Source organism: Hypomesus nipponensis, chromosome 19, assembly GCF_054491055.1.
Source record: "Hypomesus nipponensis isolate SF chromosome 19, ASM5449105v1, whole genome shotgun sequence".
In the NCBI taxonomy this organism is placed as follows: domain Eukaryota; kingdom Metazoa; phylum Chordata; class Actinopteri; order Osmeriformes; family Osmeridae; genus Hypomesus; species Hypomesus nipponensis.
The window spans coordinates 8,002,399-8,029,632 of NC_140379.1; the positions used below are offsets into that span (position 1 = coordinate 8,002,399).

At 49.2% G+C, this 27,234-nt stretch overlaps 3 protein-coding genes across 6 annotated transcripts; 1 reads left to right on the forward strand and 2 right to left on the reverse strand.

The window, feature by feature from the left end:
- Positions 1 to 1,302: 1,302 nt before the first annotated feature.
- pkma (pyruvate kinase M1/2a) lies at positions 1,303 to 13,307 on the forward strand. 4 transcript variants are annotated; one of them, XM_084683086.1, is made up of 12 exons: positions 1,361 to 1,378; positions 3,931 to 4,023; positions 6,351 to 6,535; positions 6,703 to 6,794; positions 8,246 to 8,377; positions 8,574 to 8,760; positions 8,932 to 9,202; positions 9,302 to 9,452; positions 9,543 to 9,695; positions 11,886 to 12,052; positions 12,639 to 12,820; positions 12,931 to 13,307. In XM_084683086.1, exons 3-12 carry the CDS (start codon positions 6,379 to 6,381, stop codon positions 13,035 to 13,037), a joined length of 1,599 nt encoding a protein of 532 aa, XP_084539212.1. In that variant the 5' UTR covers positions 1,361 to 1,378; positions 3,931 to 4,023; positions 6,351 to 6,378; the 3' UTR covers positions 13,038 to 13,307. The 4 variants fall into 4 exon arrangements, with proteins under 4 accessions (XP_084539211.1, XP_084539214.1, XP_084539212.1 ...); XM_084683085.1 differs by lacking the exon at positions 3,931 to 4,023 and having other exon boundaries at positions 1,303 to 1,378; XM_084683087.1 differs by lacking the exons at positions 1,361 to 1,378; positions 11,886 to 12,052 and adding an exon at positions 11,280 to 11,446 and having other exon boundaries at positions 3,599 to 4,023; positions 12,931 to 13,103.
- Positions 13,308 to 14,448: 1,141 nt separating this feature from the next.
- Positions 14,449 to 18,927, reverse strand: dhdh.2 (dihydrodiol dehydrogenase, tandem duplicate 2). Its single transcript, XM_084683089.1, has 7 exons — positions 18,698 to 18,927; positions 18,154 to 18,265; positions 17,879 to 18,042; positions 17,247 to 17,499; positions 15,880 to 16,004; positions 15,609 to 15,759; positions 14,449 to 14,640 (listed from the first exon to the last, which is right to left on the reverse strand). The coding sequence occupies exons 1-7, from the start codon at positions 18,785 to 18,787 to the stop codon at positions 14,531 to 14,533; spliced, it is 1,005 nt and encodes a 334-aa protein (XP_084539215.1). The 5' UTR covers positions 18,788 to 18,927; the 3' UTR covers positions 14,449 to 14,530.
- A 443-nt stretch (positions 18,928 to 19,370) lies between these two features.
- LOC146246773 (trans-1,2-dihydrobenzene-1,2-diol dehydrogenase-like) lies at positions 19,371 to 22,473 on the reverse strand. Its single transcript, XM_084682445.1, has 7 exons — positions 22,384 to 22,473; positions 22,096 to 22,207; positions 21,659 to 21,822; positions 21,189 to 21,441; positions 20,730 to 20,854; positions 20,360 to 20,510; positions 19,371 to 19,796 (listed from the first exon to the last, which is right to left on the reverse strand). Exons 1-7 carry the CDS (start codon positions 22,471 to 22,473, stop codon positions 19,687 to 19,689), a joined length of 1,005 nt encoding a protein of 334 aa, XP_084538571.1. The 3' UTR covers positions 19,371 to 19,686.
- Between the last annotated feature and the right edge of the window lie 4,761 nt (positions 22,474 to 27,234).

Here is a 27,234-nt window from a genome sequence, read left to right on the forward strand (position 1 = left end):
AGATGTTTGAGATGCATGGTGCCCTTATGTGTGTCTGTGTGAAGGGTTGAGTCCATCAGCTCCCTTGAACAGAGCTGATTATGACAATCAGCAGAATTAGTCATGCTGGTTGACACCATGCATTGCATAGAATATTTGAATGTTATTTTGGATGAAACTTTGAATAAAATAACTTTGGATACATTTAAATAAATAAGATAAATCCTCATAAAATTAATACATGAATCTGTTACTGAGAATTATAGTTAGCAGTAATTAGCATTGTCTTGTACAAAAACAGATGTCGAAATAGTGACTTGTGAAATAATGCCTTTAATTGATTCGATATTAAATAGTCCTAATTGTTTACCATTATATTAAATTAATAGAGATCAGCATTAAATATAATTGGTTGATCTGAGCAAAATATTATTTCCAAACTGTTCTGTCAATGCTGCCCTTACAGTAATTATCCCATATAGACACTCGAGGGCGCCATTGACCATCCTCTGATTTCACCGTTCGACTACCGAGTAGCTACTTACCAGCCTAACTTGATTATTGCATATTTAAAATTTTCCGAGCCCTTAAAAGAGATTATTGCTTAATAAGAAACTTTATTATTGCTTAAAAATCGACTGGTTATAAGGAGAAAATATTTGAACATTTGAAAATCACAGTTATGGTCATTTATGACATTCAATGCTCTGAATATGCTACATTCGTTTGTTTTGGTGGGCTAACAAGCATGACTAATATAGACCAGGTAGACAAGTTATTTATTTCTTCAAAGGTGTTAGTTTTCAGTACAAGTGGATGTTATACGATGCATCCCATGAAGCACCGCGCCACGAAGGACTTACGTGCATCTTTCTGCGTCTCAGTTGACTCATTTATTATATGTTCCAACGTCATAACACTAATTAGTCATGATGGAACCTTATTATATTGCACTTTGTTGAAAAGCTGAGTTATTTCAACCCGTAGAAATCTATTCGTCAATTGTTTAAGAATTCTACCGCATCCTTTGATCACATGTCGGCCCCATGCTCCAGAGATGCTTTCAAGTATTCTGATTGGTTCTGGTGAATACAGAAATTACCCCACGTTTGCAATGTAACCTTCCCTTTCATACGAGTCTTTAGAAATTCTCAAATACATACATCTAATAAATAAACCCTAAAACGTGCTAGAAATGATTTAAAAGAATAATAATAATTGTACGCTTCCTCAAACAATAAGATCGTGATATTGTTCTTGGCGACCTATTTTTTTGGGGTCGTGTCTCGGATGGATATGTATCCTACAAAAGTAGTTCCGGTAAGTTAGTGAGATCACCTTGAGCTGCTGGATGTACAGTCGTGCATCACCAGTCCTAGCAGTTGTTCAACGAGACAAGGTGAGTATCATCACGAGAGCTGTAGCTTGGTAATGGAAAGAACAAGGTATTTTGCTTACATATTGAGCATTCAGCAGTGGTATATTTCAAGCTGATACCATTGTGCTTCAAGTTCAGAAGTGTTTCATCTGTTTATCCAGCTTATTGTAAGCGAAATGACTAATAGTTAGCTAGTTAAGTAGTTTGAACCGAGCAATCTACGGAGTTACTGTACAGCTAGAGCTAGCTATATTGACGGACAAAAAATCGTTCACAAGCTGACTACGTTATAATTTGGGTTTGATACAGGAAATATAAGAGGGGATTTGATGGGAAACTACGTTAGTATTTATATTTCTGTGTTTGAAGAACAGGACCGAATCACTAAATTGTTTGGTTAGTCGGTAATTAAAACTATGGTTGCATGGCTTTTCAAGTATGAAGTTATCACTAGCCTAGCTAGACAACCACTTCTTCCTGCTGTCTCCCATGGTGGGTGTGGTTGCGTGATGTACATGGCATTCCATTGGCCAGTTTTTTGCTCGTGATGTCTGGGGTTTGTTAAAAGATGACGCAGACTGGAAAACGTGACTTGAGGCGCATTAAACTAACTGTACGATGCAAACCAACAAGCACATACAGGGTTCTTCGCACTGCAAATTGGAACGATTTGAATGCATATATTATCCTGAACAAATTACATTTGTGGATTGTGCGTTTGAATATGCAAGGCATATGGCTTGTATACACACGGACGGCACCATTTTCGCCCAACAAAATGTTTTGCGCATGTTCCGGAGTAATTAGTACCCAGATCGGTCTTCGGCAGGTACATGCTGCAGCGGCGTCTCCCCAACCGAAGCCACTGACCCTGATGACACTGCAGCTGAATTCCAGTGCAGCTTCCTGTCTCAGAATCCCCATTCTATATTGACTGTCAACGAAACACACCGATTCTATCTGTTTATCTAATCACATCATCTAGTGTGGTAATATCGTTTTCCCATAATATTCCACTAATCGTTCAAATTCGTTTCAAACCAAGGCTAATTGAAAGCACTGGAAAACATGTTCAACTTATCTTGATTCCAAATTGTGGAGCTTATTGTTTAGCCAGCAGACTGATAAGTGGCTTATTGATGGTAGATGGCGCATTAGGTCGGTATTCCTCAGTTCAGGCTATCATACAAGTATGGAGAGGCTGTTGCGTAATGGCTGCTTCTGCACTAGAGCCCCACGCAGGAGGAAATAGAAGCCAGCCAGGCACAGGGCTTTAGGCATTAGTAGGGTCATGGTATCGAGAGAGCCTAGCTTGCTGCTATTTTAGTCGGAGTGTAGAATAGGCCTATTTGTGTAGAAAAAAGAGATGGCGCACCTCCTGTGTAATGTCGTGGATTTTGTCAGTGTAGGGTATAAACTGGGCCTATTTGATAGTGAGTTAATGCAGTACTTGTGAGCAAACCCATTTTAGAATTCACAATGTCTTGAGTCATCTTCCAGTATGTTGTCACCATTGTCTTGTTTCCTGCCGGAACATTCTGTAGTTTCAAAATCCTGCAGTAGACTGAACGTTTGCGGTAATCCAGCAGTATAGTGAAACTGAACGTTTGAATAATTGCGCTGCCTCTCCTCACCATGCTGCTGTCATTGTGTTTGCTTTTGTGTAACTAAAGCCTTTCTGAAAAGACACCTTACACCCCATAGGGGGAAAGATGACCTCTGACTCATTTTCATACTCCAACTGCCAAGACTTCCCCTTATTATGGGTTGGCTTGGGAAAACAATGTAGGTTAACGATAACCATGTTGAACAAGAGACTGAAGAGGTCAAACTCCCACACAGTGATATGACTGTGCATGCTCATGGCCCTGACTTGCCGTGATAGTTTGGGGCTAAAACTGCAGCTGTAATGCAGGGCAGGTCTCTCACACATGCCCCAGTGGGCCGAGCAGTCTGCTGAGTAACGCTATGCGGCCTGCCGTGACGTGGGCCCAGCTGTGCCGAGTATGCAGCAAAGTCGTCCTGCGCTAGTCTCACCTGCCAACACCCATATAGTTAACGTGACTTATGGTTAACAACACAACCACGGTACACCCCCACGCATGTTGGCTACGCCGTGTGTTATGGCATCTGGCATCCTCGGCCCCTACACACTGTCTAGGGTATAATTAGCCATAGCCCCACGTCATCTATGCGGAAGCTGGGGGTGCTTATGACCGTTCGTATGACCTACATGTGTCAGAGCATGCTTGTGGTGTGCCGTGGTCCTCCACCGTCGGCTCTCTACACGTCATGTATTTCCGTGGCGTCAGGACATCAGGCCTGTTCAGCGGACACGGGCCTGGCTCTGCGTGCCGTTCATCCCCGATAAGGGGAAGAGGATTTAGTCCTGCTGAGCCCTCGGTGGGGTCCTGCGTAGGCGCTCGGCTCACCCAAGCAGGAGTCCATGCCTGTCAACATAGCACTGCTGCTCTCTCTGCTACAGCTTCCTCTTCTTTCTCCTTTTCTCTGTCTTCTGCTCCTGCCTTTTCTTCTTCTGCTGCGGCTACTGCCGGTGTGCTTTGTGGGACCAGAGGCTCTTCCCCTCCCACCCTGGGGTTCCTCTGGAGGTCTGTGGCCGTCACCTGCCTCTTCATCCCCAGGAGGAAGTGGAAGACCCCCCGGTGGTACGTACGCAGAACCGGACGTCGTCAAGGTCGAGAGGACTTGAATGGGCGTCGTAGGCCAGGGGAGACTGAGACAAGTGAGACGGGGGCTACTCTCGGTCAGCGGTGTCGGATTAGCGCACCGCACTGTCATGGCGGCTGGGAGTAGGATGTCGTGTCACTGCCACCTGGCAGCTTCTGGCCACCCAGTTTATTCAGACGGCATTGTGGTGTGGGCCTGGTAAAAGGTATTGGGGAGCATTAGTAGGCCACAGAGTGAAGAGGAGGATGGTAGTATGTGTGTGGTGGTGAAGGTAATAGTCAGGAATAACACTAAGAAGATGCAGTAGAGGAAGAGCGAGCATATACAGTTGCAGTGAAAGGCAGTGTTTGTCGGTAAAGGGATTGCAGCGGATTGCAGATTAAGACAGCGGTAAGAGCTAAAGTTGGCCTTGGCTGTGACGCAGGTTTATTATCACTGCTGGTAGCCTGCCCTTCTCATGACTAGCATCTGGCTAGCCCAGATCAACCTCCAGCATAGCATGTGGATGCATCGCATGCTGTTAGGCAATGAGACCGAGCTGGCAGGGACCCCCCCTGGTCCTCAAACGGGCGCACCTGTTGCATGGCCATCATCTCTGGGGTGTTTATAGCTCAGGGGGGGGGGGGGGGAGGGAGGGCTGGGGGGGAGGGAGGGCTGGGGAGGGGCTTTCCTCAAGTAACACGTTCGGGTCATATCAGGACTCGCTCCCTCATGTGGCTGCAATAATAATAAACCTTTCATGTTTGATTGCAGAGGACATGAACTTTTAAAGTGGAAGGCTGTGATGAGTAGTAAAGGCATTCTCAGCATGGAACCTTGGAGGATTTATTGCATGTTTTTGCATCTTGAACACAAGATTCAACTCGTGACTGTGGATGACCAGTTAATACAAACAGGCCTGTAACAGCTTTGCTTTTTAAAATGGAGGAGTTAGGGGGGAGGGGGGGGGGGGGTGGTTACGTGAGGGAAGAGCATGCCCACAGTGGAACGGCAAGATGTGAGTGTTCTCACGTACAGCTCTGGGCAGACTGTGAGGGAGAGGGAGGTAGACGGACTGTGAGAGAGAGGGAGGGAGAGGGACTGTGAGAGAGAGAGGGAGGGAGAGGGACTGTGAGAGAGAGAGAGAGAGAGAGGGACTGGGGGAGAGAGACAGAGAGAGCCATCCCTCCACTGAGCTGTTGCTGAATGAGCCTATTGGTCGTAACTGGGCAGCCTGGTATTCCTGTCGTCCTGCATTTACTTCCTTTGTATGTGACGGGCAGAGCTAGCTTGGGTGCATAACATGAGATCTTCATGGGTCTGAAATATTGGCAGTAGAATTATAGAAGTGTGTGTGTGCGTGTCTCTCTAGATCTCCCCTCATCCAGGTAGTCATAGTTAGCAATCCTGGCCTAACATCCCACTGCTACTGTATTATGTAACCTAGACAGGACACGGCCACAAGTAGCCCCTCTCATGATGTAGCGCATAGCTCCACTCCACCCTGTGGGGTGCAGCTGCACCTTAAACAAACGGACCCACCTCACTGACTGTTTGTTCAAGCCCGTCATACATCTTGTTATGACAGATTTCACACAGGAAACCAGGGGCAATGTCTCTTGTGCGTCATTACTATATAAACTGTACTATGTCCCTCCTTTGATGGGATGTATCGTTGGTGTGGAGGATGTGATGAGACTGTGGTGGGCTGTGTGGCCCTGTTGCCATGGGTGATGCATTGGGATGGATGAGGAGGTGGTGGAACAGAATGTACAATGCCTTCCTAGCAGTTCAGGGCGCTGCAGCTGTAGGCTGCTTCTGTTGTACGTCCCTTTTATCATACAGGATTATGGAATAGAACTGTCTCAACACGTCGCTGTATTGTGCTCCAAGGTCTCGGTTGTTATTGTTTGACTCCAAGTAGATCATGTAGAAGCATGCACTCTACTTTACGAGAGACGACTTCCTGTTTTCTCTTTTCTGCACAGGAAGAATCGACAATTTCAGTCATTGCTTCAAGATGGTGTTTTTGTGCAATGTGGTTGCTTGTGCAACAATGTGATTTTGATGTAGATGGGTGTGGATGGATCACTAGGCACCCTGCTGGCTAGCTGGCATCCTCATCTGTGGCCAGCGCTGCCATCTAGTGCATGTGATGCAGAATTCTGGGAATCCAATCGGTTGATGCGTTGTCCTTGAATGCCAGTGACATACGGTCAGATTCTCTGGTTGATTACCTGTTGTCTCTCATCCCCCTTATCCTTCCATCCTCCTCCGCTTTTGATTCCTCCTTCTCACCGGCCTCTTCCTCCTCCTCTCCCTCCAGGACCTACCCAGCTGCACCACTTCCCAGCATGCCTCAGACCAAGTCTCTCGACATGGGCTCCGCCTTCATCCAGACGCAGCAGCTCGGCGCTGCCATGGCCGACACCTTCCTGGAGCACATGTGCCTGCTGGACATCGACTCTGAGCCCACCACCGCTCGCAACACTGGCATCATCTGCACCATCGGTCAGTAGCACACACACACACCCCGACATACACACTCGTCAACTGGTGCACATACCATGACACACACTCACACCGCATACATACAGTACACAGCCAAGTTTGTTTCAATATTGTCTTGACCACTGGTGCTAACCCAGCCCGCTCTCTGCCCTCCCCCTCCCCCACAGGACCAGCCTCCCGCTCTGTGGACATGCTCAAGGAGATGATCAAGTCTGGAATGAACATCGCTCGTATGAACTTCTCCCATGGCTCCCACGAGGTGGGCCCACACACACACACACACACACACACACACACACACACACCCCCAGCCCTGTGAACCCTCTGATCCGTCACACGACCCACAGCATTGGATCACCCAGGGTTTATTACCACTCCACAATCTCATCCGCCTACTCGTTTCAGTTCAATGGAAGGTTTCATGTCAATAGGCCCGTGCTATCAGAAGGTGACTGGGTTAGCCTGAGTGCCATCCAGGGTGGCCATCCAGGGTGTGCAGAGGAGAGATGGCAGTCAGTTGAGGGCCCCTCATATTTGAAGGGTGAAGAGGTAACCTGATCTAGGCTGGGTTTAGCTTGTGGGCCTCTATAAATACAGTTCCTTCTTCCCCTGGCTTTATTTGACAGACAAACAGGAGTCCCACTGCCTCACACACACACATACACACCCATCCAGTGGGAGGACACACTGAGCTCACCCTCATTTTCTTCTATATTCTAGGAAGCCAACAACATACTAGGTGGTTGCCTATAAAAGAATACTGAGAAGTTGTCCATTGCACATCTCTCGGAAGCCATCCAAAATGTTGCATTTGAAGCTGTTGCCACATTATAGTGCAGTAAAACCCTGATTACCTGGCTCTTAATGTTTGCATACCATTCTGCTTACATGCTTAAGTGTGCTCTTCCAGGTATTCTTTGTGTGGCAACAATCTCCAGGGACTCCGCTCGATAGTGTTCACATAGCTAGCAACAAAAAAAAAAATCCTCCGTCTTAAAGACTGCTATCTCTCCAGTGAACTTTTGCCCACTGCCTAGGAATTTCCAACGTTTCAGAGTGTTATGTAGATGCACAGGTTGACTCCTGTACACCAGATCTTATCTCACCTCAGGGCGTTTACTCTAGTTTACGGTTAAGACTGTCTAGCCTGTTTAGATTTTACTCCTTAAAGATGTTATTGATCCATGCCAAATAGCAGATGCATACACTCGTTCAGTGTCTTTCTTTCCATGTGACCTTCTATATGCAAGTCATTTCTGTTTAGTTTAATTATATAATCCTTGAACGGACTGATTTGCCGCATTTTAGCATAGTGTAAGTGTTGGATTGACCCAGACATGGTTGTCTAAACACACGTCCCACAAGTTTACGACTGTCACCAGGTGTGACTGCACCTTATCTCCCGTTTGACCTCTTAAGTAATCAATACCAGCTGATGATAGCACAGCGCGTGACTTCCCACACACACACACACACACACACACACAGTGCCCACAGGCAGGCCAAGCATCCCAACAGGGGCTTAGCACATCCATGCATGTTGTCCTTGCTCACCCCATCCACCCTTGAGTTGGACTACAAAAGACAGTAGGGGGTTAACTGTTATCCTGACCCTAGCCATGTCTCTGTTAGTGGGAGCTCCTGCAGACTACCCTGGTAGCGTGTGTGTGTGTGTGTGTCACTGAGGTGTGCTGCCCTCCCCTCCCCCAGTACCACAGTCAGACCATCAAGAACGTGCGCGAAGCCTGCGAGAGCTTTGAGCCCGGCAGCATCCACTACCGGCCCGTGGCCATCGCCCTGGACACCAAGGGCCCCGAGATCAGGACAGGACTCATCAAGGGGGTACGTCTGCCCAGGAGCTGGCCTTCCCCGGCTGATGGTTTCCCTAAACACCACCACACAACATTTGTCGGCAACAATCTCTATCTGCCTTTTTTAGGCCTGGCCTTTGTTGTTCTTTTGATCTGTTTGATTGTGATCTGTGCTTCTAAACCCCCTCTCTTCCACATTCCCTCCCTCCCCCCCTGCCCGTCCCCAGAGCGGCGAAGCGGAGGTGGAGCTGAAGAAGGGTCACATGATCAAGCTGACCCTGGACGACGCCTACCAGGAGAACTGTGATGACGAGACCCTGTGGCTGGACTACAAGAACATCACCAACGTGGTGGAGCACGGCAGCAAGATCTACATCGACGACGGCCTCATGTCTCTCCAGGTCAAAGAGATCGGTGAGTGCTGCTGCTGGGACCATACCTGCCTCCTTCCTTCCTGTCCTTTTCCAGGGGCTGATGAAGCGATCCATCTTCTGTTAGTCATGTCTGAGCCTCTACTTTGATGGGTCAAATTGAGTGATGGTTAACGTTAACGTTCTCCTCCTGCTCCTCGCCATGACGGTCCAGGCTCTGACTTCCTCATGTGTGAGATTGAGAACGGCGGCACCCTGGGCAGCAAGAAGGGCGTCAACCTGCCGGGCGCGGCCGTGGACCTGCCGGCCGTCTCCGAGAAGGACATCTCCGACCTGCAGTTTGGCGTGGAGCAGGGCGTGGACATGGTGTTCGCCTCCTTCATCCGCAAGGCGGCCGACGTGCACGCGGTGCGCGCCGTGCTGGGGGAGAAGGGCAAAGACATCAAGATCATCAGCAAGCTGGAGAACCACGAGGGCGTGCGCAGGTAAGGACGGGGGTGGAGAGAGGGGCGCTAGAGAGTGTGTGTGTGCATGGCTTCGTTTCACACGTCTGATTCCTTCCTTCTCCCCATCCCATAATTCAGGTTTGATGAGATCATGGAGGCCAGCGATGGCATCATGGTTGCCCGTGGCGACTTGGGAATCGAGATCCCCACAGAGAAGGTCTTCCTGGCCCAGAAAATGATGATTGGCCGCTGCAACAGAGCCGGCAAGCCAATCACCTGCGCCACACAGGTCAGCTCGCCGCCGTTGCCGCGTCGGGGCCGTTTGAATCGGGGCTGCTCTGTGTCTTTGTCTAACACGTGGGAATCCCTCCATCCACAGATGTTGGAGAGCATGATCAAGAAGCCCCGGCCCACGCGTGCCGAGGGCAGCGACGTGGCCAACGCCGTGCTGGACGGGGCCGACTGCATCATGCTGAGCGGAGAGACCGCCAAGGGAGACTATCCCCTGGAGGCCGTGCGCACACAGCACATGGTGAGACCACGAGAGAGCTTGCATCTGCACCACCACTGGTCTTGTGTGTGTATATACTGGATCTAGTATTTCAATGGAAAGTGTGGGAACAGTTCTAGGTTGGTTAGGTCCTAGTATTGTAGGTAAAGGCCCTATAGTGGCCCTCACGTGACCTCTAGTCTTGACCTCAGCTCCACAAGCAGAATGACGGTCCTAACCTGAGCTGTGGGGCTGCTGGTTGTTACACTGTGTGATCATCCACCATTCATGTAACTGTTCTGTTGTGTTTTTGTAATTGCTCATCCTTGTGTGTTGGTCAGGGTCAGCAAAAGCTCATTGAGTCGATGTGATAAAGGGTTTTCTAATTGAGTCGATGTGATAAAGGGTTTTCTAATTGAGTCGATGTGATAAAGGGTTTTCTAAATGATGGTCTGGGTATCAGCAGAAGCTCATGGCTGTAACCGATCTGACCTGGAGCTAGGAGCAGGGATGAATGACCTCGCCACTCCAGCCTCCTTTCTCCCTCCTCAGGCCGCGTATGGCTAGCAGGCTAACCTCTGCTGTCCTCCCGCTTGCCTCGCTCTCCTGCCTCTGTTTCTGTCTCCCTTTGGGAGAGTCTCGCAGCATCCTGCCTCGGTTTCTGTCTCCATTTGGGAGAGTCTCGTAGCATCCTGCCTCGAGCATGCAGCAAACACAGAGAATTGCATAACACATTTTCAGAAAATGGCCTTTGTTGCACTGTGTTGCCCTCTGGTGTTCTTCCCAGTGTGTTGAAGACAAACCGCACCGTGGTTTGACTTACGCTCACACCTTTTCTGTCCTCCATGTGGACTAACATCCGTCACTGCAGCCTACTGACTCCCTCTAACCTGCCTTCACCCAGCCACTGTCTTCTGTGTGGACCTGTGTACACCTTCTGTCGTGTGTGTGTGTGTACCTTCTCACCTGACCCTTGGGTCACACTTTGGATGTCTTGGATTGGACTTGCATGACTTGCATTTACTTACTATTTCAAAACTTTTTTTTATACAACCATGGATTTGGCAATGGAACATCTGTTCTTTATTATTATTATTATTATTATTATTGAGAACTTTTTACCTGGCCTGCTTTTCACCTCTGGATGCGAGATGTGCATGTTTGAACTCAGACTGGCTCCAGCGACCTGCTCTGTTTGGAAAACCAGCTTTGGCAGCCATCTAGTTTGAATCAACTCCAGTCAGTTTAGAGAATGACATTCCAGCTGTTGAGTTGCCCGAATGACGAGGGAGACATTTTGGAATGTAGGTTACTGAGTTTAACAAGGGCTGTATTGTGTTGTGTTATTGCAGTCATGGCTTAATGGATTGGCTATGATTGGGGGGGGGGGGGGGGGGGGAGCCTTTTTGGGTTTGTTTTAACGTATGTTTTGTTTTTGTCACACTAACTATACTAAATAAACCCCTGTCCACTTTCTTTCCTCCATCTCTTCCTCCCTTTTCCTCCTCCTCCACTATCCTCTCCCTTTTCCCCTCTTGCCTTCCTGTCTCCTTCTCATCTGTCTGTGGGTCTTTGTGGTGCATCTTGTCCTCCTTCTCCTCCTCCTCGTCCGGGCCTGCGGGGCAGATCGCCCGCGAGGCCGAGGCGGCCATGTTCCACCGGCAGGTGTTCGAGAACCTGCGCCGCGTCACCCCGCACTCCACCGACCCGGCCGAGGCAATCGCCATTGGTGCCGTGGAGGCCTCCTTTAAGATCTTGTCCTCTGCATTCATTGTGCTCACAGGGTCTGGCAGGTAGGCACCAGGAGGACGGAGCTGCGGCCAGGCTGGGGGGGGCGGGAGGGTGGGGGGGGGATCCAGACAGCGTAGGGAGGGACAGACAGGAAGCACCTGAGACGGCTGCAGCAAACACCTACACCTGCTTCTGGTCCCAGCCATCGGGAGCTCTCTGGTGGTGTGATAGGATCTAGTAGGTCTACATCTGGGGGGGGGGGGGGATCTGGACTGAACTGCTCAGGCTGAGTTAGTCTGGCAGGTTTGCCACTACTCCTCCAAATGGCATGGGAAGCAGGCTAGCCAGGCTCGGTGTTTGCTCTTCCTCTCAGGTGTGTGTGTGTGTGTGTGTGTGTGTGTGTGTGTATGGGTGGTGTGTGTAAGTGTGGACCTTCCCCTTTTGACTTCACCCCCCCCCCCACTCACTGGTGGCGCCTCACACACATGCACACAAATCCAGATCGCCAGAGAGGCGGAGGCGGCCACCTTCCACAGGCAGCTGTTTGAGGCGCTGCGCCGCTCCTCCCGACTGACTCATGACCCCTCCGAGGCCGTCGCCGTGGGCGCCGTGGAGGCTTCCTTCAAGTGCTGTGCCAGTGCCCTCATCACTCTGACAAAGACCGGCAGGTAAGATGGCTTGGAGAGGGGAGGAAGAGAGACCAGCAGGTAAGGCCGTCACCAAGCACAGTCTCCGAGTCTCCGGTCATCCCCTTGACCGACGTCGCTCCGCCCCTTCTCCCACTCGCGTGATTTGCATGGTGGAGAATGTCCCCACGTCCCTTGATTGTGTGTTTGGTTGTTTGTGTGTGCGCGTGTGGGAAATGCAGTGGTCTTAGAAGTATTTGGGGGCTTGTTGCAGTTGTCGTGTGTGCGAGTGTGTTTCTTGTACAGCTGTTGTATGTTACAATCTGTTTACACAAAGGATGTTCGGTATGTTTCAAGAAGTCTTGTTATTAACATGACGCTAGCCTTCAGAACTGGACCTGTAGGCAAGCTGGCTTCTTGCAAACCCACTGGAGTCTTCCATGTTCTGCTCCACTTCGCACACCATCTGACCCTCTGTGGGCGGGACAGTTTGACATCGTTTTTAAACCCTCATTGAGTTTTTTTGTCGTCACCTGTAATCACAAGGCTCCATCAAAAGGCAGCAAGGGTGTTCATCCACACGTCAGAACCACGTCAGAACTGACCCGTGCTCCGTGTCTGTGTGTAGGTCCGCCCACCTGATCTCCCGGTACCGCCCCCGCGCTCCCATCATCGCCGTGACTCGTAACGGGCAGACGGCCCGCCAGGCCCACCTGTACCGGGGCATCTTCCCCGTCCTCTACAACAAGCCCGCCCACGACGTGTGGGCCGAGGACGTGGACATGCGCGTCAACTTCGCCATGGATATGGGTGAGGCTCTCATCCTCTTCATCAGGCCTGCGTGCACACCAACGTTCGGGTCCTGGGCGGGAGCTTCCACCTGTCTGCATCTGATTGGTCCTGTTTTGTTCCTTGTCCAGGCAAGGCCCGAGGCTTCTTCAAGAAGGGAGAGGTGGTCATCGTTCTGACCGGCTGGCGCCCAGGCTCTGGTTACACCAACACCATGCGCGTGGTCCTGGTGCCCTAGATCACCTCCACCACCACTGTCCTTCTCCTCCCCCCCCTCACAGCCCCCCCCACCCCACAGTCCTCCCCTCCTCCCAGGGCTCATTCATCCCCCTCAGCTGAGACGCCGAGGTAGAAAGGCAGCGCCTGCACCCTCTCCTCCCCATCGACACCAGCGGTAGTGTTGGTGTTGATTGTGGCTCTTGATTGGCGGTGATGGTAGCTGTTAGGTAGGCCTCCCAAAAAATGATCAGGAAAAAACATCGGTATTTAATCACTATCAAAAACCAACAGAAAAAAAAAAAAAAATACACCTTCAACATCTGACAAAGCCCAGCTGCCTGACGACTCTACCTGCGTGTCCTGGTGGTTCACCATGGTGCAGGCTCAGGACAGCCAAGCCCTTAAATAGTCTGATTCACTATAACTTGTAGAGAAAGTGTTCACGAAACACACTCCCTCCCCCTTGTTGTCTATGAAGAGAACAATCTAGAAGCAACCTTAAACAGAGGGCTGCGGTCCTAGGAGCGATCCTTGACTAAGCCCTGTCCCAAAGCCAGCTCCGTGTTAGTGCTGTGTGTTTGTCTGTAGTCCTGCTCTCCCTGGCACATGTATTAACTGTTGCACTCCCAATCTACTGTAGACAATGTTACATTCTGTATTATATATGTACTTGACTTTTTTTTGTGAAAGGTGCAGTGAATTGATTGCGGGCATCCAATACTACTTCTATTTTGTTTAGCCACGGAGAAATGCTAGTGTTGGATCCCCGTGTTAGTTTTGTCGACAGTTACTTTGTGTTTTTTGCTTGTTTTGTGAGAGTGTTCAGACAAGCCCACGCCATTTCTTTTGCATCGGGGGGTCGCGTCTCAATGTTGGCACTTCAGAACCACTGTGTGTGTTGGGGAAAGTCTACATGGTTCCGTAAAGTGTATGATCTCTTTGAAAGCAGCATTTTCATGGGAGTAAAGGGAACTGGGAGGGGCTGGATGATTCTAAAGGTGTGGTTGTACCCATAGCCCTGCCCCCTCCACCCTGCCCCACCCACTTCTCCCTCCTCCACCCACTCTCTTGCTCCTGTCTATCGGTGGCCAAGCTGTGTGTTTGTGTGTGTGTGTCTGATTGCCCCCTGCTTCTCTGATTGGGTTGCCAGGCAAGGTGTAAGATATAAGGTGTGTTCTGGGTAATATTGCAATCTGGTGTACCGATGACTGAACTTCTATCAATAAAAGCATATGAGCACCCTTCTGTATACTGTTTCTGTTCAATGTTAATAAAGTTGTATTTTAGGAGAGACCAACTGTTTACATGACTCTCACATTAGTATGTACTATACAATCCATGCTAGGGGCAACATTATCTTACTGATTCAATAAAGGGCCATGTTGGTCCAAGGAATATGAAAATTGTCATGTTAAATGGCAGTCAAGACATTTTTCTATATCGATGGAATTATTTTATTGAATAAGGGATGTTCAGAAGTTTAGGGTTTGGGATTAGCAGGAGTGGGGGTGGTTACAGTTGGTCCTGGCTGTACACCACGCCCACCTGCCGGCGGGCCTCGTCCATCACCTCAACCAATAGCAGCGAGTCTGAGTGGGTCATCCCTGGGCTCTCCTTCAGACCTGCAGGGGAAATGCACACACATGCACACAGTAGATAACCAATGCACAGTGACAAACGACAGTTTGAGTGAGATCACACAGTAGATACTCTTCAGAGCTTTCCTCAAGCACGGGAACATGAAAAGACAAATTTGACGTTTCAAACAGGGTTTCTATTAGCCTGACGTTGCCATACTCATAATTCTAGTCAGAATATGAGTCTGATAACTCTCCGTTGGGCTGTGACTATGGGGCGTGTTTCAACCAAACTCGTAAAACAAATGCCTCTTCGCTCAATTGGATAGACCTATAACCAATCATAGCAACGTAATATGTTGTTTGTTGAAAGAATTCAACCCAAGCGCTATTTCGTGACGTTGATTACGTTACTGTTGATCATCTGTCCATCATTGTATAAAGCCCGCCCTGGCAATTTCATTGGTCCACCCAGATCCTGGTTTTATATAGTTTGTCCCCAATACGAGCCCCTCCAGACCCAAATTCCCGACCAAATTTTTGTTGTGGGCGGGGAGAAGTCGGGCTGGAAGCCAGGCTCGGTTTCTATGTAAATAGAGGAAGAATTCTATGAGGTATGTGAGATGTGCAGTGTTCAGGATATATCAGAGCTGCCACCTGGTGGAGGAAAGATGCAGCTGCACACAATATAGAATTAGCAGTGGTAATAGGTACTTCATTGATCCCCAAGGGGAAAATACATGGTTGCGGCCAACAAGATAAATAAAAGATTAAATGTGAACAGAAATTAAATTACAAACAGGTGGGTTGCCAATACAAAATACTTAATCTACAAATAAAAGAGGGAAAACTAAAAGTAGTCTGGATGCTGTAGTCGGGTTATACTGTATGTGTATATACTGTATGTGTATATACTGTATCTATAGTGCCTTCGGAAGAGGTTTGGCAATAGGTTAGATAGCAGTACACAAAAAAAAAAACATGTTCAGGACATGAGGGTACTGTCACAGTACCTTTGAGCAGGCACTGGCGGACCTCCTCCGCTTCGTAGCGCATGCCCGTGCTGTTGAGGAAGTTGAGGGGCAGGTAGGGCTCTGGCACGGGGTACTGGGTCTCCTTCCCGTTCACCACCAGCGATGTTGGGCACCACATATGAGCAGGAACCTAGACACATTAACATACTGTACATGCCTATGTGTGACCTAAATCATGGCACTTCTACTGCTACTTATGATTAACGGATATGACGTATACGTTCCATCTGTACTTGTATTGTATCAGTACCTTAACAGTTCCTTTGGTGCCCACGATGAGGGCATCGTTGGGCAGGTCCACTGCTACAGAGCAGGTGAAGACTGCCAGTCTGCTCCTGGAGAACTTCAGGGTCACCACCATGCTCTCATCTACACCTGCAAACACACACACATACACACACCCATGATCATGGAGAACACCACGGGCATCGACCAGTTTTATCTCTACCTAACAAAGAATCCATCCATCCAACAAATGATGTTGTTGAATGACTGGGTGATCTCGAATTATACATTTCTAGTAGTAGGGTGAGTTTTGATATCTGGGAAGATAACTGCACTTACTATCAGGAGAGAAGCAAAACTTAGTAGCCCTAAAGCAGATAAAGGAGGTGACAGGTGAAGCCTTATCTGAGCAGGGCTGTCATGAGTGTCCTTGGTTAAACAATGTCAGAGTTTACGATGAGGCCACGCCATATTGAAACCAAACATGTCATATTGTTCTTAATGACTGGTGCACATTTACAAGCTTACTATTGTAAACTAGAAGTTAGAAGGTTACAGGGAGGAGGCTGAAAGTGAAACGATGGCAATCTGTAACACCCTGATCCCAGATTAATATCAAGGTAGCACCAGTCCTGAACCAGTCTCCACACTCACCACTATTTTGAAGAGCCAAAATAAACCCAGCAACCGATTCCCATGTTTCATTTGGCTTACTGCAGTGCTACTGGTCCAATGTATATAGCAAGTGTGTACCACAACAGCAGTATGTATAATGGTCCAGAGGGGGATATATACTGTGAGTTTATCAAAATATAACTGGGTACAAGTCCTACTGTACCCATCTCAGTACCCTTGACTATACTCCAGCATTGGACAACGTGTTCCCCAATGCTGCACCCCCACTCTCCCCTAGCCCTCCTCTACCAGTGTCCAGGCAGACATGCTGCACCTCCACTCTCCCCTTGCCCTCCTCTACCTGTGTCCAGGCAGACATGCTGCACCTCCACTCTCCCCTTGCCCTCCTCTACCTGTGTCCAGGCAGACATGCTGCACCTCCACTCTCTCCTTGCCCTCCTCTACCTGTGTCCAGGCAGACATGCTGCACCTCCACTCTCCCCTTGCCCTCCTCTACCTGTGTCCAGGCAAACATGCTGCACCCCCACTCTCCCCTTGCCCTCCTCTACCTGTGTCCAGGCAGACATGCTGCACCTCCACTCTCCCCTAGCCCTCCTCTACCTGTGTCCAGGCAGACATGCTGCACCTCCACTCTCCCCTAGCCCTCCTCTACCTGTGTCCAGGCAGACATGCTGCACCTCCACTCTCCCCTTGCCCTCCTCTACCTGTGTCCAGGCAGACATGCTGCAGCCCCACTCTCCCCTCGCCCTCCTCTACCTGTGTCCAGGCAGACGCCGGTGGCCTGGATGCTCTCGGGCCTCTCCCCTCCAAACACCATAGTGATGAACTGCAAGCAGTAAATGCCTATGTCCAGTAGGGCCCCCCCGCCCAGCTCCTTCTCCACTGCCCGGGGTATGTGCATGAGGGCCGCCCCGAAGTCCACCCTCACCACCTTCACATCGCCCAGCTCCTCCTGCGCCAGCACACGTCGGATCTCCAGAGAGGCAGGGAAGAAACGGCTCCACACAGCCTGGGGAGAGCAGGAGACACACACACATAGAAAAGACAAGGTGGATAGAGAACACTCAGGTTAGACACACACACAAGGCACGGCAGAGAGACAAAGCTCAGAATACAACTGCAGTAAGACACACTACTACCACATGAAGAAGACAGCACATTCACAGACATGGGGAAAATAGACAGACACACACACACACCACCTATTCCTGCCCAAAGGCATTTGAAGTCATCACACTAATGTAATTATCCATAATTATGGGATTCAATCTGAATGAAAGATCCCAGTCAGATTACTCTGAGGATTACAAGCTGTAATAAATGGATAATCAACCATTAATCTAAATGGACCAAATTCAAAGGGGGCGACATGCTCCGTCCATCCTCACCTCCATGAGGAACACGTTGTTCCTCCTGGCAGAGGCCACCATCTGCTGCACCTCCCTGCTGTTCATAGCCAGGGGCTTCTCACACAGAACATTCTTCTGGGCCTCCATGAAAATCTGGCTGACCTTCAGGTGGTAGGGATGGATGACTCCGACATAGACCACATCTACACACATGCATACACACACACAGAGGATGGGGAGGAGAGGAGGAAGGTATAACACCAACTAGCAGAGTCAATGGGTTACCAAATAGGACATTGATGAAAAGGACAGACCAATTTCTGGATCCTTGGCCAGCTCATCATAGCTGCCATAGGCCCTGGGGATGCTGTGCTTCTTGGCAAATTCCTGTGCGTCCTTCAGTTTACGAGCTGCCACAGCAACAATCTGAGATACAGTTACATTATTTAAAATTGTGCAGTTGGAAACCAATGTGTGTAATGCGCACACCTTCTATCATTTACGGTACACAGTAGACTACAGCGTGCTAAATCTAGTCCACAACATGTTGAACTATATACAATTGGTGGTAGTAAACTAATATGGCCGAATGGATTAGCATATAATAACATAGTCAACAATCAAATACAGAGTTTCTATAGCTGACTAGGCTGCCGAATGGTGTAAGCTTTCTTTAAAGCTTGGAAAGTGGGCGGATCAGACATAGCTAGTACGGCTACTGTAAGCTAAACCTGACTATAAGTTAGCTAGCACCACGTTTGTGGTCTAGTCTAATAAAAACCGTAGCGAAATGTAGAAATGTAATTTGAAACAAAAGATTTGATTACTGTCGACATTTCACTGGTTTGGGTAGGCTACCTGGTGATCTCCGGGTGGGAGTGTTTTCAGAGCCACGGTAAAATCGTGACTAATTTTCCCAGCGCTACATATTCCCCACCGTGTTGCCATGTTGGACTAGTATGAGAAACTGACTGACAGTAGCTTTCTCTGCAACCACAAGATGGAGACACTGTTTTGGTAAACATTGTAATTCACCGAGATGCTACAATACGCATATTCGCACATCATAAATAGCAGCACGCCAATTTCAAGAGTTCCCCAGGGTTGTTGTTGTTTAGTTTTTTTTAAACAGTGTGTCACATTCGGTTAGTAGCAACTAGCGATGTAGAATACTGTCTGTAGCTAAATGTAGCCTGATGTCACAAATACACAGATAACCGAGCCCCTCCGGTGCTGACTCATCAGTCCTCCTTTTCCATCTCTGTAACCTTGGAGAGACCAGACAGCACGGACTATTTTTGCTCAGAACATGTCACTCGACCTCTGTGGTGGTCAGACAAAGTATGATAGAACATTTGAGATTAAAATCTGTTCTATTTTAAGACACACACACCCACCCACACACACACACACACACACACACACACACACACACACACTCGCGCACACAGAGTACCAGTCCCCCTGGAGGAATATGTCAGCTTATGAAATGAGCAACACCACGACAATCAATGAACTTTATTTGATCCCATCAATCACACTCTCTTTCACAGTGACATTTAATTTGATTATCACACAGTGTACACCAAGACCGGCCTCCTAGTCTTAGTCTCCTGTGGGTCCAGGGGTTTAGTGAAAGCCACAATCAGATCATTTTAGTTCAACCAAACCGGGCTAATCTCTATGGCCACCTTTCACTGAATCAGAACATAAGATGAAAAAGTCAAGTTGGTTTGCCAGGCTACATCAGGTGTCATTACTTCTATTGATACAAGCAGAGAACATCTCTGCTCCAGCTTTCTAAGATTCAAGATTGACTGCCATGCTGGTTAAGGTTATGGAGATGGTTATTGACTGTCCTCGTTGAAGACCACGCCTACTTGTTTTCTGGCCTTATCCATAATCTCTGTCAGCAGGGTGGAGTCTGAGTGGGTCATCCTGGGGCTCTCTTTCAGTCCTGGGAAGGGGTAGAAGGAGGAGGAGGAGGGGGGGGGGGGTTAACAAACAATGCATTGTTACCAAAACTAATAGTGGTGTTTCTACAGCAGGGTCACATACTTCAGCCAGTACTATTTTTAAGTGTAGGATTGTGAAGCATGTTAATACTGTTTAGATAGATTAGTCATCAGGCTACTGTACAGACTGGTCACACACTGGAAAGCTCACAAAGCCTGTCATTGGTTCACTGATGTTTTAGTGTTAACCTGAGGTTAGTGTACGGTCGCTTTCACAATGTTCTTGGTTCAAAATGTTCTTTGCTATTGTAGGATACAGCAAACAGCTCTTTACGTGCTTGCCATGAACATTCCAATTATTGACTCTATGAAAAAACGTACTTCACCTTAAAGTGACCTTGTGAGCCGACATCTAGCATTTGTCTGTACATCTTTTAAAAGCATTTAGTTAAATACAATGACAACATTTTCCAAAGAAAAACTGTACAAAAATCATTTCCTTCAAACACAACATTTGAAACTACCTGACGCACCAGTGCAGAGCCCTGCACCCAAAAGTGCTTACCCTTGAGGAGGCATTGACGGACCTCCTCAGCTTCGTACCGCAGTCCAGTGCTGTTGGTGAAGTTGAGAGGCATAGAAGGTTCCGGCAGGGGGAACTGGGTCTCCTTCCCATCCACAACTAAGGTGGTGGGACAGTGCATGGGGCCCAGAACCTGTTGTTCACAATCAAAAGATCTGTATGAGCCCCGAATATGAAACAGATGAGAGTTTCTCTGCTCTCTGGTAACCTTCTGGAACAACACCAGTGTTGGCCCGCCAGTGTAAAACAAATTAAATGTCAACAATATGGGTCCGGAAGTTCCTCCTACAGATAGATTTTTCATGTCTCCTGTTTCATTCACATTGCTGATTCTACTCTCAACCCCTCCTACCTTAATGGTGCCCTCTGTGCCACTGATGGTCGCATCGTTGGGGAGCGCCACAGCGATGGAGAAGACACAGAAGGCCATCCTGTTCCTGGAGAACTTCAGGACCACCACCATGGACTCATCCACTCCTGACGGACAAGAACCACTCATCAACAGGGAGTAAGTATCAACACCAACACCAACACAAATTATCCTAATTCACCTAAATACCCAGACTCAATGGCTTTCCTTCCAGTATAAAATAAATAAAGAGAAATCAATGACATATTCTGACCACAACTATCATGTCCAGATGTAAAAAATAATAATAATTTAAAAACCTTTTGTCCAAAATATTTTTAAACCTTTTGAAGCAGTTTTTTTTTCAAAACTTTCTACTACTAAGGAATATTTTTTTACCTCCTGGAACAATCTCAGCCAATCTTTATTCATGCTTGGATCTCCTATTTGGATGGGAGGTACCTGATTCGAGCAGGACGCCGTGGGCATGGATGGACTCTGGCCTCTCGCCGTTAAATACCATCAGAACAAACTGCAGGCAGTAGACTCCAATGTCCAGCAGGGCTCCTCCCCCTAGCTCCTTCTCCACAGAGCGAGGGATGTGGAGCTGAGGGGAACCGAAGTAAGCCTTCACCAGCTTCACCTCCCCCACTGCCTTCTCTGCCAGGAGCCGGCGCACTTCCGCGTGAACAGGGAAACAGCGCGACCAGATGGCCTGGAGGGGAACACACACCACACTGACTGTACATTCCCTCCTCTGAGAGCCGACACAGCCCTCCTCTATTAGGTTGAACATCTCCGACTTCAAGAATGTATAGTGTGACATTCATAGAAGTTGTTTGTTGACAGTAATCGTGTGGTCAGTGTGCTTGAGATTGAATTTCATGACCAATACAGAGCAAACGGATCTTCTGCACATCTGCCCATTGTACCTCCATCAGGAAAACGTGGCTCCTCTCAGAGGCAGCGATGAGGTCCTTGACCTGGCTGGAGTTCATGGCGAAGGGCTTCTCACACAGCACGTTCTTCCCAGCCTGGAGGAAGAGCAGGCCCACCCTCCAGTGCACCGTGTGCAGAACCCCGACATACACCACGTCTGCAGGGCAGGGGGAAGGGGGCACAGAGGGTGTCAGGGCACATGTGAAGCAGACTCTGCTCGTCTGTTATTAATAACCCACCCCCAACATAGGAGCATTCAAATACATGAGTTTGTCAGAAATGGGCTTTCATTTGTAGCTTTGAATTCAAGATGGCAGGCTACAATTGAACATCATGCTTATGTGATTATTAGGTGATTATGATCTCAGATTCGAAGTGAAGCCGTACAGAGGTAAATGCACGGTCAGGCCCTACTTCTGAGCCAACCCACCGATCTCTGGGTCGCCGGCCAGCTCCTCGTAGCTACCGTATGCCTTGGGGACGCTGTGCTTCCTGGCAAACTCCTGCGCTCGCTCCAGATCCCTCGCCGCAACAGCTGCTATCTAAACCAGGAGGATGGAAAAAGCGAACAGGTATTCTTTCTGAACCTCTAGCTGTCAGGGACCAGGGAGACCTGCTGAGGTAGGAGGACCCCCCCCCCCCAATCTCCTGTCCCATAAACACACACACACTGCTGACATGATGATGAAGACGGAGAGCGTGTGTTTGGTTGGCGTACCTGGTGGTCTCCAGGTGGGAGTGTCTTCAAGGCCACGCTGAAGTCGTGACTTATCTTCCCCGCACCGCAGAGTCCCCAGCGCGTCGCCATGTTGTCGGGATGTCAGCTGAAAGGAGAAGGAGGAAGGAGACAGGGTAGGACCAAGGGGCTCGGATGAAGTGGCCTGGGGAGAGTCAGGTGACGATGGGTAACAGCACAACCGCTCCACTTTGCGTCTCAGAGCCTTAGAGCCTCTAGCCACTCAATGGCTATGCTGCTGCATTTATACACAAAAGGAACTCCCACCCCGAACACACACACCTCCTGAATGGGTTCCAAACACACAAATGCAAATGCACATAAGCAGCACAAATGCATGCACACGCGCACACACACACACACACACACACACTTGCTCAGACACTGTCTCTGCCGCTGATCCATGTCTGGGAAACCGGGAGAAAGCGGTTGGTACCGGCTGGTCCCTGACAATCTGTAACACGCACAGTGGCAGTGGGGCTCCCTCCGGCAGCAGCGGCAGCGCTCGCAGAGGAAACGCTGGGTTTAATGTGTAGAGGCTCACCTTGCTCTCCCATAATCAGTCTGGTAGAACCAGGGAGGTCAGCGAAGGCCGGGGCTGCTTTGTTTCTCTCTGGGAGGCATTGATTAGCCTGTGATGGCTTGACAGGAGCACAGAAGCCAATGATTAAACAGGAGCCCCACAGGGAGCGCTGGGCAAGGTAGATACAACAGGGTTCACAAGCTCCCACAGGAGCTCACTGCCCGGCCATTTAGCTGGTCAATACGCTGAGCCAGGATGACTGTGGAAAAGAGACAGCTGCCCTGCCCTTGGGCTAAATATGATCCACTTATCCAGCCAGGCTGTTGTGTAAACTCATTACTGGAGGGAAACACTAGAGGGCACTGTGTTGTCAGTGTTGTACACGGTCAGCAGTGAGGGGTTCGCTGATTGTTGTAATGCGTTCCATTATGTGTGAGGAGTGGTTGGCTGACAGGGATGAAGTGCCAACCAAATCTTTTGTTTTATGTCAAATTCATGGAAACCAAACAATACACAGGTCATTGTCAAGTTCTATTAGTCCATTCAATTTAATGACACACAACTCCTATTAAAGCTAAATTGTTGTAAGTATATTTGAGGTTCTGTAAAATTTTATTGTATCAATTTGAGGTATTATTGACTATTTCTGACAATTTCAAGAGGTGCATACCATTCTGAGCAGAATAGATATCAATAGACTTCTCCAGGTATTGTGACATACGTAACATACAGCAACAAACCGTGTTCTCTGTCTTCTGCTCCTATCCACCAAGGTAGGTGGTGATTGGATTCAAATGAGAACATGCTGTCAGCAAACAATTGTCATTGTGAAAGAGAGCAGGAATTTTATCAATGACTCTGCTGCCGGCTGCTTAGCTTTTGTGTCTCACTTCCAAAGGCATTCTGGGAGCTGTGTGCCGTTGTCATAACGACAAGGTACCAGCTGGGCAATTTGTATGCAAATGGCATCGGGCTTGGCCTAATCTCCCTGGCTCTACCACAGGACCTGGTTACCATGGGAATGCCCATCTCCTCCTTGGGTGAATTTGTACACTTTTCATTTTTTTTTTTTATACTAAAGTTAAGCGCTCAGGGGAATGTGCTCGGCAAGGTTCACACAGTGATGCAACCACTGATGGACTGACCTGGAGGGAGAGCGAAGAGGGGAAGGTGTTTTACTGGGTGTGGGAGAGAGGTGTGGCAGGGGATGATTGGGTCTGTCACCGGACCGAAGTTGGAGCTAAAAAAGAAACAGAGAAAGAGAGAGAGCGAACGAGTCCCTGGTGAGTGAGAGATGTTCCTGACCAGCTACTGATGGCATCAGCTTGGTCGTGGAGCTTGGCAGTGAGGCCCACGCAGCCCCACATCATCCCACCAGGAGTCAGGGATCACACCACTGCTCATCAAAGGGAATTCAAATGTTCGACTTTCTTTGCTGTGGCTTGTTGAATCTCTTGCATGAGCCCAAGGTCATGAGGAGGACGCAACTTGAAAACGTAATCACTCTCTCAGATCCAACCAGGAGTGATGGAGGGAGGGAGGGAGGGAGGGTGGGTGTCCTCAGCCCTGCAAGGAGGAGAGGCAGACGTACAGTATAAAAACGTCTCCAGGAAGTTGAATGCTGATGTGACCAGTCATTCAAGAAGTTGACATGCTGAAGGCCAAGCTTCGTTAATCCAGCACGGCTGGGCCGACTGCCTTCCATTCCTGTCACTGCTTGCTGACTGCTTATTTGATTAAAATTTCATGCATCAACTCAGACTGCGTGTCCTTTGTCACAAATAGCTTGGAGAGGCAGGAATGGGGTTGGGCGAGGGAGGAGAGGGATGGGATGGGAGCGGGAGAGGGTTGTGTGGCGTTGGGGGTGGAGCAGGTTTGTTCTATCTTTGACGTACATCCCTGGCTCACGTACATAACCAACACGGGTTGTGCACGTGGTTTGGGCAAGTAAGGAGGGTTCTGGCATGGTGTGTGTGTGTGGGGGGGAGGGGGATGGAGATGTTACTGTCATGTGTGAAGGTGGATGATGAGACGGACAGGTCTGTTTAGCGCCCTGTCTGGCGTCCTCGTCCTCGTCTCACTGCCGTCAGGATGACAGGGTCCTCTTCCTTTGAGGGCGGCCGTGGCTGCTCTTCATCTCCGCCACACCACCCTGTTCCTCGTTTCATCTCCAGACCCGGCTTCATGTGAAATCAAAAGGTGCGAGTGAGAGGCCACACGGCCCCGTTCTGATTAATGAGTGTGTGCTGCCCGTTGTTCTGTCTCTCTTTATGCCTGGAAGAAGCAGATCCTCAGACGTGAGATGGATCCGTGCTTGCCTGCGAGTGTGCGAGTGTGCGTGTTTGGGGCAGGATGGGAGGAGGGAGGGAGGGAGGGACTGTACTGCTGTATTAAAGGAGTCTCCATCTCTCCTTCGGCTGCCTCTCAAGGTCGTTGCGGAGGAGGGGTGACAGGCGCGGCGAGTGCCAGGAGGGGCAGGCGGGGTGATTTTAAGAGTGGAGAGGCAGGAGAGAGGGGGAGGGGGGGTAAAGGTGTGGGGGGGGGGGCAGTGAGCTTGATGAACGTGGGGGAAGAGGAAAGTGTTCTAGGGAGCCATAAGTCATTTTGTCAATGGAACAGGATGTACTGAGACTCAGGGTTTTTTTCTCTCTAAAAAAACGATGTGGGACAGCAGAGCAGTCTATTGTAGCACAAAGTCTGGAGCAGGATAGAGTCTACACTACAACAGTCAGGTGTAGGACAGTCTGGTGTAGGACAGTCTGGTGTAGGACAGTCTGGAGTAGGACAGTCTGGTGTAGGACAGTCTGGTGTAGGACAGTCTGGAGTAGGACAGTCTGGTGTAGGACAGTCTGGAGTAGGACAGTCTGGAGTAGGACAGTCTGGTGTAGGACAGTCTGGAGTAGGACAGTCTGGAGTAGGACAGTCTGGAGTAGGACAGTCTGGTGTAGGACAGTCTGGAGTAGGACAGTCTGGAGTAGGACAGTCTGGTGTAGGACAGTCAGGTGTAGGACAGTCTGGAGTAGGACAGAAAGGTCTAGGACAGTTTGGAGTAGGACAGTCTGGTGAAGGACAGAAAGGTCTAGGACAGTTTGGAGTAGGACAGAGTATCTAGAAAAACTGAATCAGGTGTAGGAGTCAGGTAATGGAAGTATGTACACACACACCCACTCAGACCCCCCCCCCCCCCCCTCTCTGACACATATACACACAGACTGTGTTCAAATTGCGAAGCAGAGAGTAGAGCATTAGTACAGTAATAGGGGATAGATGTTTTCTAGGTTAGAGGGGGAGATGCCAGTTCCTCTCTCTCCTTCCCTAATGGAAAGATATGATGTGATCACATGCTTGTTTTGTGTCACTGGTCATTTTGTGTTCCCCTGAAGAGTGAATCCCTGTATTCTTTCGTTAAGTAGATAAGTGTGTGTTTAGTTTGTTTTCTGTATCTTCAGGGGACGATTGCAGGCTGATAGGTGGCCAGGAAAGCTGTCCTGTCTCTGTCTGTCTCAGTCTGTCTCAGGCGGGGGTTTGATAGGTGTGCGCGCAGACATGCATACACTACACGCTGATAATCACTGATAAAAGAACAGCAACTGTGCCATGGAGACAGTGGTATCTCCAGACAAGGGCCTTCGTGTGCCTCCGGCTTGGAGTGATGGTGAGCACAGACACAGTCCATGGCCAACATGCCCAGCCCCATGCTGAGCCTCTATCACCCAGCTGATAAAGCCCTGTATCAGCTGGGAGGATGGCCATTACAAAGCTGGTTCCAGAACCGTCGGGAAGGCAAATGGCGAGGAGGGGACGACGACGACGACTGGGGGGGGGGTCGACGGAGGGGGGGCAACAACATCATCCCCCTTCCTGCCACTCCCCAGCTCCTCATCATCATCAAGCCCCTTGCTGGAGAAGAGGCAGACACCAAGCAGCCCACACACTGCCGGCCTGTCTCTCTGTCTGACCGGTTGATACAGAGCCTGATAGTAATGTCTGCACAGCCATAGTGGGTGTATGCGTGTTGCTTGTTTGTGAGTGTGCAGGGTGCATACATTTAAGGGTGTGTGACTTCTGCAAAGTGTGTGTTTGGGCATTGGTATTCATAGAAATGTGTGCCCGTGTGTGTGTGTGTGTGTGTCATGCCTGACTACACCACTGACAGCACAGCAGGCTCTGGAAAGCCATGTTGCACCTGCAGATCAACCTCTGTGACCTGTCTCTCACACCACGTCCGCGCCCAAATAAGGTGTTGGAATGATCACGGATTTATTGCTGCTCAGTGAGTGGCACCGTATGCATCTGGTCTCGTTCTAATG